The sequence below is a fragment of the Anguilla rostrata genome, chromosome 3, assembly GCF_018555375.3.
Source record: "Anguilla rostrata isolate EN2019 chromosome 3, ASM1855537v3, whole genome shotgun sequence".
NCBI classification, from domain to species: Eukaryota; Metazoa; Chordata; class Actinopteri; order Anguilliformes; family Anguillidae; genus Anguilla; species Anguilla rostrata.
The window spans coordinates 27,064,261-27,081,191 of NC_057935.1; the positions used below are offsets into that span (position 1 = coordinate 27,064,261).

At 40.3% G+C, this 16,931-nt stretch overlaps 1 protein-coding gene across 2 annotated transcripts in view; it reads right to left on the minus strand.

The window, feature by feature from the left end:
* Window positions 1–14,437, minus strand: part of wwc3 (WWC family member 3) — a 56,292-nt gene extending 41,855 nt beyond the window's left edge. For both annotated transcript variants that reach the window (XM_064327035.1, XM_064327036.1), the window contains exon 1: window positions 14,039–14,437. In XM_064327035.1, the coding sequence (XP_064183105.1) occupies window positions 14,039–14,184 (146 nt within the window). In that variant the 5' untranslated portion in view covers window positions 14,185–14,437. The remainder of the gene's footprint in view (window positions 1–14,038) is intronic.
* Window positions 14,438–16,931: the final 2,494 nt, after the last annotated feature.

The window sequence follows — 16,931 nt, forward strand, 5'->3', positions numbered from 1 at the left end:
GTGGTCATAAAAGGGCATGGAAGGGTAACGTAAATGGTGATATGGACCAATTTTAACTCAAATATGCACCGCAAATAACCCATCTTCAAGGCCGTGCCGTCCCTCTGTTTTGAGTGGGAGGGAAATAACCACACTTCCCGGGGCGTGGTTAAAAGGAAGAAAGAAGTGGCACAAGTGTTGTTCTAAAAATTCCAATCTGGGTTAAAAAAGAAAGAAAAGAGCATCAAGAGGAATTCCACTTATGTGAAGGGCTGGAGCGGAGACACAGCTGTGCATTTCAGCAGGAGCCCTGACATACCCATTATGTCCAGCATCTTATGAAAATAGGTCTACTATAAGTAGCCTGGTACCCTTAAGTGTGCTATCTCTGCCTCCCTACACATTTAGATCTCCGCTAGATACTTGGGAACGGTCCCTCGTTGAGAAAGACCCCGGTGGATCCACCCAGAGCTCGGGTGAGTGAGGGGAGAGCAGGGCTTTTATGGAATCCACAGGAGGTGATGCCAACCATTCCGATGTGATGCTACTTAATGAATGTTACTTTAATAAAATAAAGATGCAAGAAAGATATTCTCTGTAAAACTGCCATCTTGAAGAACCGGTTTTTATTGCCAACCTACATAAGAAAAAAAAAAAAAGACAATACAAAACCTGAACTCAGAAAAATGTGTTTCATAATCCAGATCCAGGGCATGGGGGCAGTTCGTGTTCAGCTTGGGGCTTTTAAATCTGAAAAAGCCTTCGCGTCATTAGGGCACCAATTTAAACAGTAGTAGCAGTAAAACCTTCAGATGCCAGGGTTGCGGTGGGGTGTGTGATGCGGTCCGCAGGGCGGTCGTACCAATCCCCCACGCAGCGGGGGTCTGAGCCCAGCCATGACACCCTCTCAGCGAGGGGCCCTTCGCTACCTCTCAGCTTTCCACCCACGAAACAAAAACATGAAGACGGCAGACCTGTCCCCGTCCATTTGTTTTCAAAAATAAATAAAAAGATGCCGAAGGTTACAATGCTGTTCGTGGAAGACAGCCAGGAAATGAATAATCGTTTCGATTAGAATCCTGGGTTTTCAGCATTTGGCATTTGGTCAGAATTCCTGCCATTGTTTGCATAGCTAATGAGCAGTGAGCAGAACTACAGAACAGGAATGACCTCTGTTCCAGCAGACTCTGAAAGGGGGTGTGGGGGGCGGGGGGACTGCCTGCCCAGTGTCCAGAGAGAGGTTTCACAGAAACCACCACAGGGCTCAATCTCCTCCACTCTGACCACAGCTAAGGTATGTAAACAACGTATGTAAAGGGTATGTAAACAAAACTCAACAAGCTGCCCTGAAAAAGAAAATCTGCTAAATGGATAAATTTACTATAAAGTATGGTTATTTACCACATTTTTACACAATAATAATAATAATAATAATAATTATTATCATTATTACTGTTGTTATTATAATTCTTATTGCTATTATTATTGTAATTATTAATAATAATCTCCTATTATCTCCTAAATTATTATTATTATTATTATTATTATTATTATTATTAATCTTCTCTTTCATTACATATTCTTGGTGGAAAAAAGTGAAATGCAAAATGGCCAGGTGACCAGCTTCCCACATTCCCACAGAGAGCAGGTTTCACCAGACATTCTGAGCTCTGATTGGTTGAGAAGCCAATACTTCTGTCAGACCCATATCCATCAGTACCTGATCGCTGCCGTTTTCAGGACACCTCGTCATTTTAACATGAATCACATCAACAAATACAGCTACAGCCACATACTCTACATACGATGTGAGTAAGTGAGTATACATTAACCCCTTAAAACCCAGGGCTTTCTAAATAGTGTTCATTTATCTCCAAAATCATATACTATACACACATGGTTCAAAGCTTGAAATAAAGGGCACATTTGCACCAATGACAAATCCCATCTACAGTTCCATAGAACATCGGCTATTTTGAAAACAGCAAGTGCTTGTTTTTATTTTTATTTTATTTTTTATTCTGTAGCGATTAATTCTGATACTAGACGAAACCAGATTTCTTTTTCCAATCGTGATGTCTACAACACCAGGAAAAACTGAAACTGAACAACTGAACAAAGCAGTAAAATTTAACAAAGTAGGGCGGTGGGCCCAAGTGTCCCCCAAATCCTCTCCAAATGGAACCAAACCTCTTCAAATTGGAACACTGCGAAGATCTTTTCTCCCCAGCCACCTTCCACTTCCAAAAGCTACTTCTATCAAGGGTGGTACCCAATGGAGCCACAGAAACCACAGTCTTGGTTTGGGTAAGCCCTATTTCAGTCAAAAGGTGTCCTTTTGGAGAGCTTCTGTGAACTAAACCTATTCATAATGGTTGCTTATCAAACCACTTGGTTTTCCCTTGCTGTGCCCTCTGACCGATTTGTGCTCAGCTGCCAGGGGAAAGGGAGGGTGGGGGAACCAGCTGTAAGTAGCCCTGTAATCTGCACATGCAAACAGTGGCTGTGTGAAATGAGGCAGAGCCTCAGGCACTACCAAAAACAATGAAGGGATTTTTTTACACACAGGTGTCCATTCTTGAAGCACAATATTTACTAAATGTACTACTACTACAACAACAAGCCAACCGATTCTCAGCACCCCATAGTTATCAAAGCTTAAAAAAGAGGGAAGTGTGCAGCTCATGTCTTTCACCAACTGCAACTTGTTTTTTTGCCATTGCACACAAACACACACACACACACGCAACAGTAACTCAGCTGTTCGGGCTGTGCTTAGTCTGATCTCAAACCTTAAACCTGTCCAGTATGGTAAAAACCTGCCAGGAGTTTCCTCCCACTGACATAGCTTCCGTACCAGAACAGGATGACAGCCTCAAGATGACAGCCTCAAATCACAAACTATTTACAATAGTATCCTTTATCAAGCATATAGCCAACTTTGTGAGGCTAAAACCTGGAAGATGACAAATACTAATACAAATGAAATTATACAACATAGTAACACAATGAACAGTAAACAGCCAATATAAACAGTTTAGACTCAGAAGTACTTAAGAGAATCAAAGCTGTCTTCATATGCTGCTGCTCAGACTCGAAGTTCTCCAGTCTACAGTGAAGATCACCATCACTGTTGTTACTGTCACTCTCTAATTCCTTCAATACTCATTTCAGTGTTCCTCTTAGGCTTGCTTGCCATGACTTGGCTTTTGCAAGCATACGCTGATGAACAATAAACAACGGATGGTGTGTGCCCAAAGCTGTACCGTGTGCCCTGCAAGTTGCTGATTACGCAGTAGAATATCGCAGCGATTGTTCACACTAGAAGAAAGCCATAAAGAAATTTAAAAAGCTGTGGAAATGAGACTGTAGGGTTACTGTAACGTATATGGGGTTCCCAAGCATAGGTAAAAGTTGCGATGGGCAGATCATAAAGAGGTTCAATTTTTTCAGGTAGCAGCTTTCTTTTGGGCAATTTATTTGGCACTGGAATGTCTAATTGATTATTTTTTCACCGTTTGTAAGGTAAAACTGCACTTTTCACATTTCATCTACTTGCGTGTATAGAAATCTTTCATGTTTTCACATGCTCCTGAAAACTGCTTTCAGCTCAATGGAGATGATGCATTGACTTTTCCTAGTCCATGTACAGAGTGGATTGACTGCCTATGGCTCAGAGGGGGGATTCTGGTGACATCATTTCCATAACTGTAGCATTAGCAGTTGTTCGACTTGTTGCGGACAGTTATTGGATTATAAAATACCATAATCATCAACCTGGGGTGTCAATTTCAGCCCTCATTTGGGGACGAGGACTGCCTTGTTATTAAATTTTAAAAACATATTTATCTCTAGTGGTTCTTACCGATTCTTTCCATCAAAGTGCGAAGAGCATAAGCTTTACAATAGTATACGGGTCATAGCGCTGCACTGTGAATCAACGACTGATAAAATAATCAAAGAAAATGTTATTTTTAGACACTAGCATCTAATTTCATGCTTGGGCTTTAAGGTTTCAACCAACATACCTCAGTTCTAGCAAGCCACTCACACTGAAGCCACTTTCTCATTGGTTCAGGGCAACGCAGCATGGTGGTTGCACGTTTAGCTAATAGTCAGGTAGGGCACTGCCATTGCACCCTAGATAAAGATGCATAACCTGCCTTTCTTCACTAAAAATATCCAGGCGTACAAATGGACAGAATGTAAAAACTGAAAGCTCAGTTAAGTCACTCTAGATAAGGTGTTTGCTAAATGCATAAATGTAACACAAATGTAGTTATCTGGCTGAGAATATCAATGCAGATGAGTGCACCAGCATCTTGCTTCCACAGATAATCCACACACAAGGGACTGTACAGACTCTTCATCTTAAACACAATGCACGTGTAAAAATCCAGGGACCCAGAAAACACCCAAATAAGACAGAACAGAGAGGGGTCAACTTGTGACTAGAAACAGCGTGGATGTCCACTTCAGCTTAAATCCATGAGAAATAGCTAGGCTAAAGTATGAATTAAGACACTAGATAAAGATACATACTTACTAAATGTATAAAAAGAAAAATAAAACTTTGCGGTAAAGCACATAATTTATAAACACAAGAGTTGGAGATCAGCAATAGATGTTCACTCCTGATTGGCAGCCCACTGAAGACACACCAATAACGCAATTAATCGCATCTTCTTATTTTAGGCTTAACGGCACAAGTTAACGTTGACAGCCATACGTAAAATATATTGTTTTCAGGGTCTTCCACCAGTGTCTAATTTGTCCTGTATTTTGACTGAACTCAGCATATTTCATTCATGCTACAGCCTTAAATACATCACCATTTAAATGTTTTCTGCTGTCCAGGTACTGCACAATGTTTATTTTAATAGAGAAATTAAGATTCCTGCCTCCTCCTCGGTCCAGCAGTAAGGGCTTTGTTCTTGCTGTGACTTTTTTTTTTTCCCCCAGTAAACTAGCAGACTGACTTCAATACACCTTTTGAATCTGTACGTGCGCAGACTGTGTTCATTTTCAGATTATTAGAGGAACATGCAACCTATCTTACTGAAATTTTGCTTATTCAAAATAAGGGCTTAACCAGGTTTTGCTTTTCAAAATATAGTGTTACACTGCCCTAATGTTACCGGAAAACTGTGATATACATTTTAAAATTGGTAAAGCTGTGAAACAAAACTTTTTGTAAATTTAAAACAGTCATTAGCATTTCCACCCACACCCTTACTACTACAAAAAGTTGCGGACACAACACAAAAAGAATGCATTCGATGGCCATACTGGATCACGGCCTTGTACCCAGGGCAATGAAAGGCTATTTTTACACACTTCCACTGACAATGACTCAAAAATGCATGCCGAGTTTGAGTGAAATCGGTCTACACTGTGAAGTTACGCCAGGAAGAAAAACAGGAAGAAAGAAAAAAATAGAAAAAAGACTATCAGCCATTCTGGCTTGAAAGCCAAATAATGTGAATGTTAAAATACAAGAGAAACAAAGATGGCCGACGATATGAGCCGACTGTGAGCCAGGGAAACAGAAGACAGAGAAAGAGCCACGTGAACCGACGGCAGATGAAACAATGACATGTTCACAACTCATCCCTTTTCAAAAAAAAAGACGGGCATTATAAAAACAGGCCTGGACACAGAATAGCAGCAGGGTCGAGCGCATGTGAATAACCTTTTGGTGTTGGAAACATGGCTCTTTCTTTCCAGAATAATTGAATTTGGTGTGCTTTGTGACCACATATAAAAGCCTCCCCGGGCAGAGGGGCAGGCCGCGGCCTCAGCTATTGCATAAGAGAGCTAATAAAGCGGGGCGGCGGGTCCCGGGGCAGGGGGGCCACACGTGGGAACGGCCTCTGTGCGGAGGCTTTGTCTGGGGCCACTCGCCCACAGGCCCAGCCCCAGGGTGTTAGCGCAGGCATGCCTCACATTGCGCTCATTCCACATGCGCGCACACGCGTACGCACGCGCACACCCGCACACATGCATACAGAGACACACAGACGCACGCACACGCATACGCACGCGCACACACATCCGCACACATGCATACAGAGACACACAGACGCACGCACACGCATACGCACGCGCACACCCGCACGCACGCACACAGAGACACACATACGCACGCGCACACCCGCACGCACGCACAGAGACACACAGACACATGCGTACACCCGCGCGTGCACGAGACACAGACACACACACAAAAGCTTACATACGCACAAACATGTATACGTGCAGACACTCATCTATGCACGTACTCTTGCATTAACACCAACACACAAACGGAGACCTGAATGTGCACACAAACATGAATACATACACATGAACCAATGCACACACACTCGCTGAGAAAGGACAAAACTTCCTTCACAATTTCATTTTTCTTGCCACTGCATTTAATTACATTTTGCTTTCAACAGCATCAAAATTCAGAAACTAGACATTTACCAACTGAGGCAACATTAATCATGTACATGAGGAAAATCTCCAGAGAGCAACATGGCACGGTTTCATTTATGAAGCACACTTCCACAGGTATGACACAGAGGACATATTTAAAAAATAAAATAAGTGAGTGAACTTGATGAGCCTTTGGGCCCATGGCTTTGGAGGAAATGGCACCATTTCATTTCTCCAGTGGTTTCCCAGGCGTGACTTCACATGTGGCTCACACTTTTCACTACAAGTCGGCACCCAAACAGCAACCTCATTATACTCAAAAAAAAGTCCCCGCAGAGCAATCGAACACAAACATGCTGGCACAGAGCAACAGCCGCCTGTGCCACACAGACGAGGTGGGCATACACTGGCAAGAAAAAAAGAGAGGAAAAGAAATAAAACCATACGCAGGAACACATGACCGCATGAGCACAAACGCACTGTTCACCCGACCAATAACCACAACCATCCAGTGAGATGATATCTGAGATCCTACAGAATTCCTACTCAAATTCTGTGTGGCTAGCATTATGAATTATATTATATTATCTTTAGCAGCATTTCACCCAGGACCGTTCAGGTAAACTGCTGATCCAGGCTCAGGCGTAGACCAGCTCAGTCACATGATATTTGAACCTACGACCCCTGAAGTCACAAGGACGCTGCACCCATGGCTTACCATGAGGACAAACAACCTACTGTGCCACTGTCCTCCTCCCATTGGCTGCTCCCATTTTTATCAATTCGTAAATGAACATATTGATATGGGAATCAACAAATCCCCGCAGAAATTCAAAATCCAGTGCTGCTTTTCTATTGCTCATTCTTCAAGAGCTGGTCCATCAGGCTTGAACAGGGCGCTGACATTTCACTGCCCTGCGCCTAAAGGAGGGTTTCTGTCCCTTGCCTCATCGGTTTGAAAATGTTGGCCAGGCGTAACATGGTGTGTGGAGAATAACCGGTGTTTCCATTCAACATTCTACCACACCACTGATGACCATCAGAACTCCCTACCCCCAAACACTGAAAGGTCCAGGAAACTGGAATCTGTGAATTCTTTACTGATGTGTTGCTTTTATAATTTTTTTGAATTCATAAATGACCAAGAAATATATACAGTTGTAATGTAAATGGTGCTCTTGCCACTTTTATGCAGGCAAGCTAAGCTGGAAATGCCTTGTGCATTGTGCCATAAGTGTGTATTTACTTGTAAATTTACTTCTAATACGGTTTACAAACTTACAAACCTGAAAGAAATATTAAGGAAGACAATCAGTTGTCACTTCTCGGGAATATAACCATGTTTTTTTCATTTTTGAGCAATGAGAATTTTCAGCAATATTATTTGAGTGATTCTACCTATACTAGACTATACTGACAGCATATCTATATTTGGCCCTGGAGCCCAACAGTACTGCTGTGTTTATTTCTATCCGATAGTTAACAGACTAATTGTCTCTGATTGGCCAAAGAATCCACTAATCTGGTGTCCCAGGTCTAAATCAGGAGCAGAATTTAGACCAGCAGGACTACTGGCCTGCAGCTCCAGATTTTAGCACCACTCTATGGTCTCTACAGCTTTGTTTTATCCAGACAGGGAGTTTTAAACCATACGTAGTTCCTTCCACCAGGTAAACTTGAGGTCTACGCACTGTACACAACCCAGCAGAGCCAGCTTTGGAGTGACTGGGCACAGCAGAAGCAGTCACACTGATGTTTAGATGGACCAAAGACGTTAGAGGAATTACCACACACACGTGATATAAGCCAAGTCAATGGAAAAGGATGCCCACAAGCTGTGCGCAGACTGTAACCCATTGGGTTATTTAATGCCATGCATTAAGACTTCACAAATGGATATTTATATGAATATTCAGCAACAGCAAAGGCATTAATCAAAACCAAGTTCGAGAGCTATTTGGAAAGCCAGCTAGCAAGTCTACTGCAATGTCAGCCAGTGTATTTGTTTAACATAAGAACATACGAAAGCAATAACAAATTATCAGACACTTCCCAAACAAATGACAAACCGGAAATATTTTTGATCATCTTGGCATTAACAATCGGTTATTTAAAAATGACTTGTTTAGCTCACTCATGAGGTTAGAAAAAAACATAAAGCTCATTCATTTGCCATTCAAGATAAAGTTGCAGTCCATACAGAAAATCAAGTTACTCCTTACTCCTAAGATACTCTGAAAGGCCTATCCCTATCCGGATGGACTCAATCAAACTGACAAAGGGTTTATGGGAGATATCTTCGGAGGACCAATCGTGTCGTCAGTCAAGACCCAGACAGACAGCTGTGAACGAGCGCTCGGTCCTTATTATAACACTCAACAACACAGAAACGCTTGAATCTAAATATGAGCATGTCAACAGCCATGGGATTCATTACCAGGAAATCCACATCACACGTCTGAGACTGGATGTGTCCAGTGCGCTACACATTCCACCTCCTTTTAAAACTGAAGAAAGAATGAATGACAAAAAGACTGGGTTTCAGCACAAGCTGAGCAATGGCCATTTTGGGGATCAAAGCCAATCTTTGGAAATCATATGCAAAAGAGGAACACCAAAACAATTACCCACAAAAAATGAGTCATCAGTCATATGTGGGTGGGGGGGGGGGGGTGGTCACAATTTTTTCAAAAGCATGTGATTAACACAGATTTAAACTTGCATTACAATGGATAATGAAGTCGTTCCTAGTTTGGTCTCTATATGCACTGAATTAGTACAATCCCAGGTTAATTGCGACCCTCAAATTCAATTAATGTTCCTAACATACAGAAAGGAAGGAAAATAAATGTGGATGAAAAAATGTAGGAGCACACAAATGCACCATTATCTGCTTGGTACACTGCACACAAGATGATTCCATTTATTCTGCAGTTTATCCACAAACAAAACAAAAGATTCGCATTTACAATAAAAAAAGACACTGACTACAGTCTTATTGTGCAGAGAGTAACAAGAAGGGCTTATCATCTGTCCACAGAGCACAAGAGAGCTTTGAGCGGTAGATAAATGTCTTTTGGTTTTTACAGATGCATTTCAGTGCACACTTTACATGAGATAAACTGGGTAACCCCCAATAAAATGAATTTCTCAGTAAACATGCAATCAATGGCAGGACAAGCCCCTCTGCGAAACAGCAGAAGTGCATGCCGGGGGGCTGTTGATACTCATTTAAGGAACTGGACAAGTCCGCTTAGAGCGTATCTGTGGCCCGACGAGTCCACAGATGGAGGACGATTACGTTTCGCACATTTTATTTGGCCTGCAAGGAAAATCATTTAGGCCTACTTCAGATGTGAAAGCTGTCCTTGCAGACATGGTGTACGTCGCTGGTGTAAATTACTGCTGCGAAAGGCATCAAGAAAGGCCTACTGGACTTTGAGATGGGCTTTAATATTGTGACTCCATTGGATGATGCAAGTTATGTTGAAATCACATTAGGAAAGTGAAATGCAGTCCACTTCACATGCAATACCAGCATTTTAGCATTGGTAAGCGGCATGTGGCCACAAAATTTACGCAAAGTTGACAAACTCATGAGAGAAAAAAAAAGAAAAAAAAAAAGGAATGGTTCAGATCTACCAATTAAACTCCCATCTGAATGAATGGTGCATGAGAAAGGAGATGGGCCCATTCGTATTCAGCTGTGTTGTACCATTCCCAGCACCCTCAATCCCTGTTACAGATCTGTGTACCAGGAGATCTCACCCAATGCTACAGTGGTGGAACAGCTCATGGAGTGGTGTGATAAGGGCTTATGGGCACAGCTCAGGTTAACGGAAAATGGCAAAAGCCATCTTTAAATTATCCAATGGTCTGAGAGTAGGGAAATAATACCAAAAACTAGCTCAGCAAATGCACAATAACAATAAACATGCAACAGGTCATCACAGTTCAAGTTCAAGAAACTGACAGCATACTGTATTACAACCCTGATGGGCAAAAGAATCAGAAAAGTTCTTTCAACCAGCACACACATCTCAATGCAAGTCTGCACACTTGAGCTGTACACATTTAATTGCTGTACACATTTAATTACTGGTTTAATGGTTTTGTTTTCAGAAAAGTGAGGCTGAGCAAGTGTAAAGAAGCTTATCCCTAATTTCAGAATGAGGGGGAAATGTTTCAAGTGTGTCAAATTCACACAGCGCTAAAAAAGTACATTCAAGGCATACAGCAGCCCATCCCTACAGAAATTATCATTATGCACCATAATATAAGAATCAGTAAATTCAGTTTTATTTGTATAGGGCTATTAAGAAAAAATCTCACAAAGCAAGATCATAGGAAGTGAAGTTGTTTTTTTTGTTTGTTTGTTTTTTTAAGAAGAAATTTTACTGGATGCAGCCATTTTGTGAATTAAGGAACACATTTGTGACCGTATGAATATGCATAATTACAAAGATGCCCTTACACCAATCAGAGACCTGAAAATAGCTGCAAAACAAAAGGACTGGTCCAGACATTCATTCAATGTAGGCTGGTGATAGGCAGAAGGTATACAGCAATGACCATTGGCTTTGTTTCACTTGTTATCCATGAACTCAATGAACCAATATTACCAATGAACTCAGTGCTCGAAATCCTGAAGAAATCCTGTTTGGTCTCCATTCTAAAAGAAGCAAAAGCAACATCCTATCCCCATTTTATCATCTCTGTGTACTTGCCGGTATAGTTCCTTTCATTAAAGACCTTGGGTTTTTGCTCAGCAGGCTAATCATATCTCACATCTCTTGTTTTGGAGGGGCTGCAGGCAAAAGCCATGGATGAAAACTCACTGCAGCCCTTACCCCCACTACATAAAGATCTAACAGACAGAGCAACCCCCCTCACTATCATTCAATATGTCCCTCTGCATCTCAGTCATTCTGAAAAGTCACTGTGCCATAAAAAAAGTAAATCCCTTCTGCACAGTACACACATCTTAAGGTACAGCTGGCAGAGTTTATGGGACGTGCTATCATGATGGAAATGGAAATATGAGAAGCTAGAGATTTATCAGAGCAGTATAACAAAGGGTAATCATATGACTGCTGGAAAGGATTCTTCAAGCAGATCAGGTTTTTCTTATCTGAAGTTCAGTCCTCTAACCCCATTTCCTCCACTGAACAACACACGTCACAGTGTTCTAGCCAAACACAAGACTCAATCAGTGTTCCACCAACACAGAAAATCTACATAACCAGGCAATTATAGGGTATTGTCCGTTTTACATTCTATGTTTGTGTTTTTCACAGTTGTAAGCATTAAAAGGGGAACAGGCATAGCCTGTAGGGGTGTGCAGAGACAGCATTACTGTAACAATATCTGTACAAACAACAAAAATTATCAGCATCTGCTTTCGTTATTCGGGAACTGTAGGGGTGGTGTATAGGTTTGGCTGGTAGAGTTATTTATTGACTGTGTCGAGAAACGCATTAAATGTTTTACTGTGCACAACAAATCTCATTTTCCGAATATCATCGATTAGCCAACCTTCGGGAAGAAAAATATCTGTGGCCCACACAACCATTATCCGTGCATTTCCGAATAGGGTATTCGAGTTCGAATACACCCCTAATATGCAACGGGTTGTGATACTAATATGAAACTTGCACAGTGCCTTTCCCCTCATCTCCCTTCGGATATTTATCCCCCCTCACTCACACCCGGATCTGAATTTTTGAGAAACAATGCTTGTGTTACAATTCCAGGAACTACCTTGCAAAAACAAAAAGGTTCAAGTTAAAACAAAAACAAAATACTCACTTCAGAACTACATTTCTTTTTCGCCCCACAATTAGATTTTCGCACGCGAATTGGCTGACGTGACTTGAGAGTCTCGGAGTAATTAACATTATGACCCCGAGATGCAGAGATGCACATCTTCTTCAGAGATTGATATTGCGCTTTGGTTTTTACTGACCAACTAAATCTACTTTGCTACAAAATAGAATGTTTTAAAAAAGATCTGATTTGGTAATTGTGCATAACAAATTCCCTCGTCGCATCCTCTACCCATTTAATTCATACTAGCCATATCACGAGCCATTGAATTTAAATAAGTCATAGAACCTGGTTTCAGTTTGCTGCGCATGAAAAAACAAATAGCATAAAGCAGGTCCTTGCAGCGTTCCCTGTGGCCTAACATTCCTAGCATATTTTTACAGAGTACTCTGGGAGCTGCAGTTCAGTTCTTCCTTTCATTGGCCGTTTGTTTACACTATAAACATACATATGAAAATTGTAGTCACAAACCACTTGGGAACCATGTAGGCCCTATATTATATGACAACCATACATTTCAATAAATAACACTACAGGTATACCGTTAGAAGACTTCCTCATGTAATAAAATGGGCAGAGACCACATGCCTGTTAGAATATATTACAAATTTCGTATTCTACCCGGATAAAAATCGTTTGGTGTAGGTCTTACTGTGTTGTCGAACAAGAATGAGAAGAACACGTTTATTTCATGCGAGAAGGCATGAGCGGCAGTTTCAGTTCTCTCCTCTGTGCAATGTCCCATTCACATTATGAAATAGTAAATTGGCTTGCTGAACAGAATATGAAATGAAGAGCGGTCCCTACAATAAATCTAAAAAAAGAAAATCTTAAATGAAATCATAGAAACTTGGGTGGAAACAAACAGATTTACAATACTGACCATTACAGAGGGAAAGTAGTATATCAGGCCGACCATAATTGGAAGAAATGGCCCATAAATATTCATGATAAAATAAGGCTGACATTCTATAGTAATTGGGGAGAATTGGGACACCCAGACTAAAGATACAGCTTCTAAAAACGGCCTGACGTGTTTGAACCGTTTTACTGTTACACACATAGGCTAATACAGTCATTTCAACAAGTACAAATCATCTTTATCGTTCCCACAAAGTACCAAACGCTAACAAACGTAATCAAGAATTCTGACAGAATATAGTCAAAATTTTAGAAACGCTGCATTACAGCTATCACTTTTTAAGGAATCTATTTGCCGTAACCCCCTCCCCATATGCATTTTTATTTCCTTTAGCAATTATAATTTTAGAAATTGAAACCAAAACATTTTCTGAAACAAATCAATACAATACAATCTTGTTTTATTTACTCGTATTGGTCACGATACAAGTCCTGCTGGAATATCATGGCATTTTTGCAAAAAATAAATAGGCTACATAAAAACCATTTTGACGACAAATGACCAAAAACGTAGTTCACTGTTGTTAGTAATGCATGAATAGGAAACTGCTTCTGAAGTTCTATTCCATTTTTAGTTTCCTTGTCAAATGTATTTAGACGGGCATCAAGAGCACAAACGTGTGACAATCTCGTTCTTCATTAATAATGTTATGACTGCACCTTACAGGCATATTTATAATAATTTCCTTCTGATCGGTAATCGTAATTCATATCATACCACCAGTACTGTGCAATCATGCAATTAGCTAGCTTGTTAAATTGCTCGTCGCGTTTCTTTTTTGCCCCCGCCCTCGCCTCTTCCTGTGGATGCAATTGCCATAATCAATGCAGAAAGAGAAATCGGGACCGACCAACACTGTGGCTAAGATCCATCACAGTCTCAATTTACCTGTCTCTCGGGTCTATCCATGAAGTTTGTCGGGTGTTATGATCAATGTAAAACACTCTGCCATCGTAATCCCGAGCTTCTTCCCAGCCTGCGGGCAGCGGCAGCTCCGAGCTTTCTCTCCGCTTACTGCTGCTCACCCACGGCATAGCGTTCGGGATATTGAGGGGGTTCTCGCGGATGCCAGACCCCCCTTCCTTTTCTCCAGTAAAAAATAAATATTTAATGCATTACAAAGGTTTTTTGTGATTCCTCAAAATAACAAAAAAGAAAATGGTATGAAATAAGCGTAAATGGACGAGAGTACGCCAGCATCCACTTTTTAAAAAGTTTTGCTGGTCTCTCTGGAGTCCTAACTTCGGTCGTCCATGTTTGCCTCCTCTGCCATATTTCATTCCATAGTGTCCATATATGGGCAAAGAAAATTTGCATAAACGATGCCCAAGAGCCAATATATTCTGAATACTGTCGTAGACCGCCCAATAGGAGCACGCGTGGGTCTGTGACAGTGTTCGCAATGAGAGTTGATCTATTTCTTCACTAAGGCGGCTAATATTTAGGGAGAAAGTTTATTTATCATTGCGTATGGAAAGTTAGGCTCGGGTCTAGTTCATTTGTATGGGACACTCCCTACCCAACGTATATACGATATAGGTATGGGGCATGCCCCCGCCAATGCGTAACTTGGCGGGATGGCATACCTGCCATCCCAATCTGAAATGAACCACTAATTGCTACAAAATATAAAATATATCAACCATGGCATGAATTATTATGCAACAGAGATGGTTGAGCTTTTAAGCGAAAATGAATGAATCCAGAACACATATCAGACCACGCTTGGGGAGATATAGCGATAGCGTAATTCTAGAGATTGTATGAAGTATTATTATTATTATTATTATTATTATTATTATTATTATTATTATTATTATTATTATTATTATTAGTAGTAGTAGTAGTAGTAGTCGTAGTAGTATTAGTAGTAGTAGTAGTAGTCGTAGTAGTATTAGTAGTAGTAGCCTACTAGTAAAAGTTGTAAATAAGAACCCGTTTATTTGTTATAGGTCTATGCTTGAACAAAACAGCGCGTTTCATGCTGTGGGGGTATATGCATGACATCCAGATTAGTCCTTGAAAATAATTAGACTATTGCTAAAATCCATCAAATTTATCCACCCAATCGACCATTTTTAGAATTATTGTAAAAAAATATGCAAATTATGCGCATAGGGGATTTCACTGGGCTGCATGGCGAATTAGGGGAAATGATTATATTCAAAAATAAATCAAACCCACCATTCCTGAGAAAAACAACGCATGTGGATTGTTTATTCATTTTAAATACAGGATTAGCATCTCTCTGCGATTGTAAGAAGCCTTCAGCTACCTGTTACTTTACTGGTTTTGTATCCGGTTAATTAAAAGCTTTATTATATATATTAGAACTTTATTATATATATTAGAAATTGTATTTCGCAATAGTTTTTTGACTGAGAGATTGATTCAATGTCCGCTTAATACTTCCGCTGTTGTAAAACTGATGTTAGGGCGCCGCTCTCTGGTAAAAAAAAGAAAGAAAGAAAGAAAGAAAAATAAATCATAACAAGGTTAAATCCAATCAGACGTGACCCACAGATTCTTCTCCCAACAACGTGCGGATGGGTTCACGGGCGCTACAGAATGATACGCAATCATGTAAATTGAATGTAGTGGTAGTAGGACTGCGTTTAAAAACTCCAGTGTTTGGAGCTAGGCCTATGTGTTACTACAGTCCCGTTAAAACATGTTTTTTTTTAAAATGCTAGTGAGACTGCTAACTAATATTCAATTTTGTCAAGTAGCCTAGACTTAACGTGAATATTTTTGTGCTACGTCTATGAGAACGTATGTTGATAACCCTTCTTGGTGTACTTTGGGCCTTTAGATGGCGTACCATCTAAAACATATTGTTAAGAAACAGTTTTTCACATTTTAAATGTAAAAAACAAATAAATAAAAATTAATAAAAGAATAACCACCTGTTAAGCTTCAACCATATTAAGCTTCAACACCACATCAGTGCTGGAAATGTCGAATTTCATACGGTCATATCATAGGATTCACAAATCTCTCACCTCACAACCGCTTCAGACAAGTGGGCCTATCCCACCTGGGAGTAGCAGGAATTCTACTTTTTCTTCATCTCAGGCAAGGCAAGCTCTTTTGTTCAGGAAATTGATGCCTTCAAATAATGAACTGCTTTCCCCCGTTGAACACAATTTATCCTCATTTCCCAATGCAATCATAGAACTGAACAAAATCCTTCAGAAGTGTAAATCTCAGCCCAATAAATAAAACACCAAGATTCCCCTTGCTTGTTCTGGTGAAGTACTGTTATAATATATATATATATATATATATATATATATATATATATATATAGAGAGAGAGAGAGAGAGAGAGAGAGAGAGAGAGAGAGCAAGGTAAAGTAAATAAAACTGAACAGTTTTTACTTCATTCTAAAGCCAATTCATGTTGGTGTGAAAGTACAGCCCTGTGCTTATTAGGGTATTTTATTGGCCACTCATACAGTCTATATCCACTGAGTCCTGAATAGGAGAGATTGTTGCCAAGTTTGAAAATCTAGCATAGCAGTATCTGTGAAATTGCACTCAAAAGGTGCTCTCTGAGGACCCCTTGTGGTACTGCATAGACTTCTAAAATGGCGCGATAGAGCCAAGGTGAACTTATTGTTACTACATACATTTATATACTACATACAATTATGTTATGTAATGTAATAATATATATGAATATGACATTCCCCTAACAGCCAATATAAAAACAATAACCTAACCTACTGTCATAAACTGTACAGACCTGACAAGTACCTTTCATTTACTCCTAGAAATGT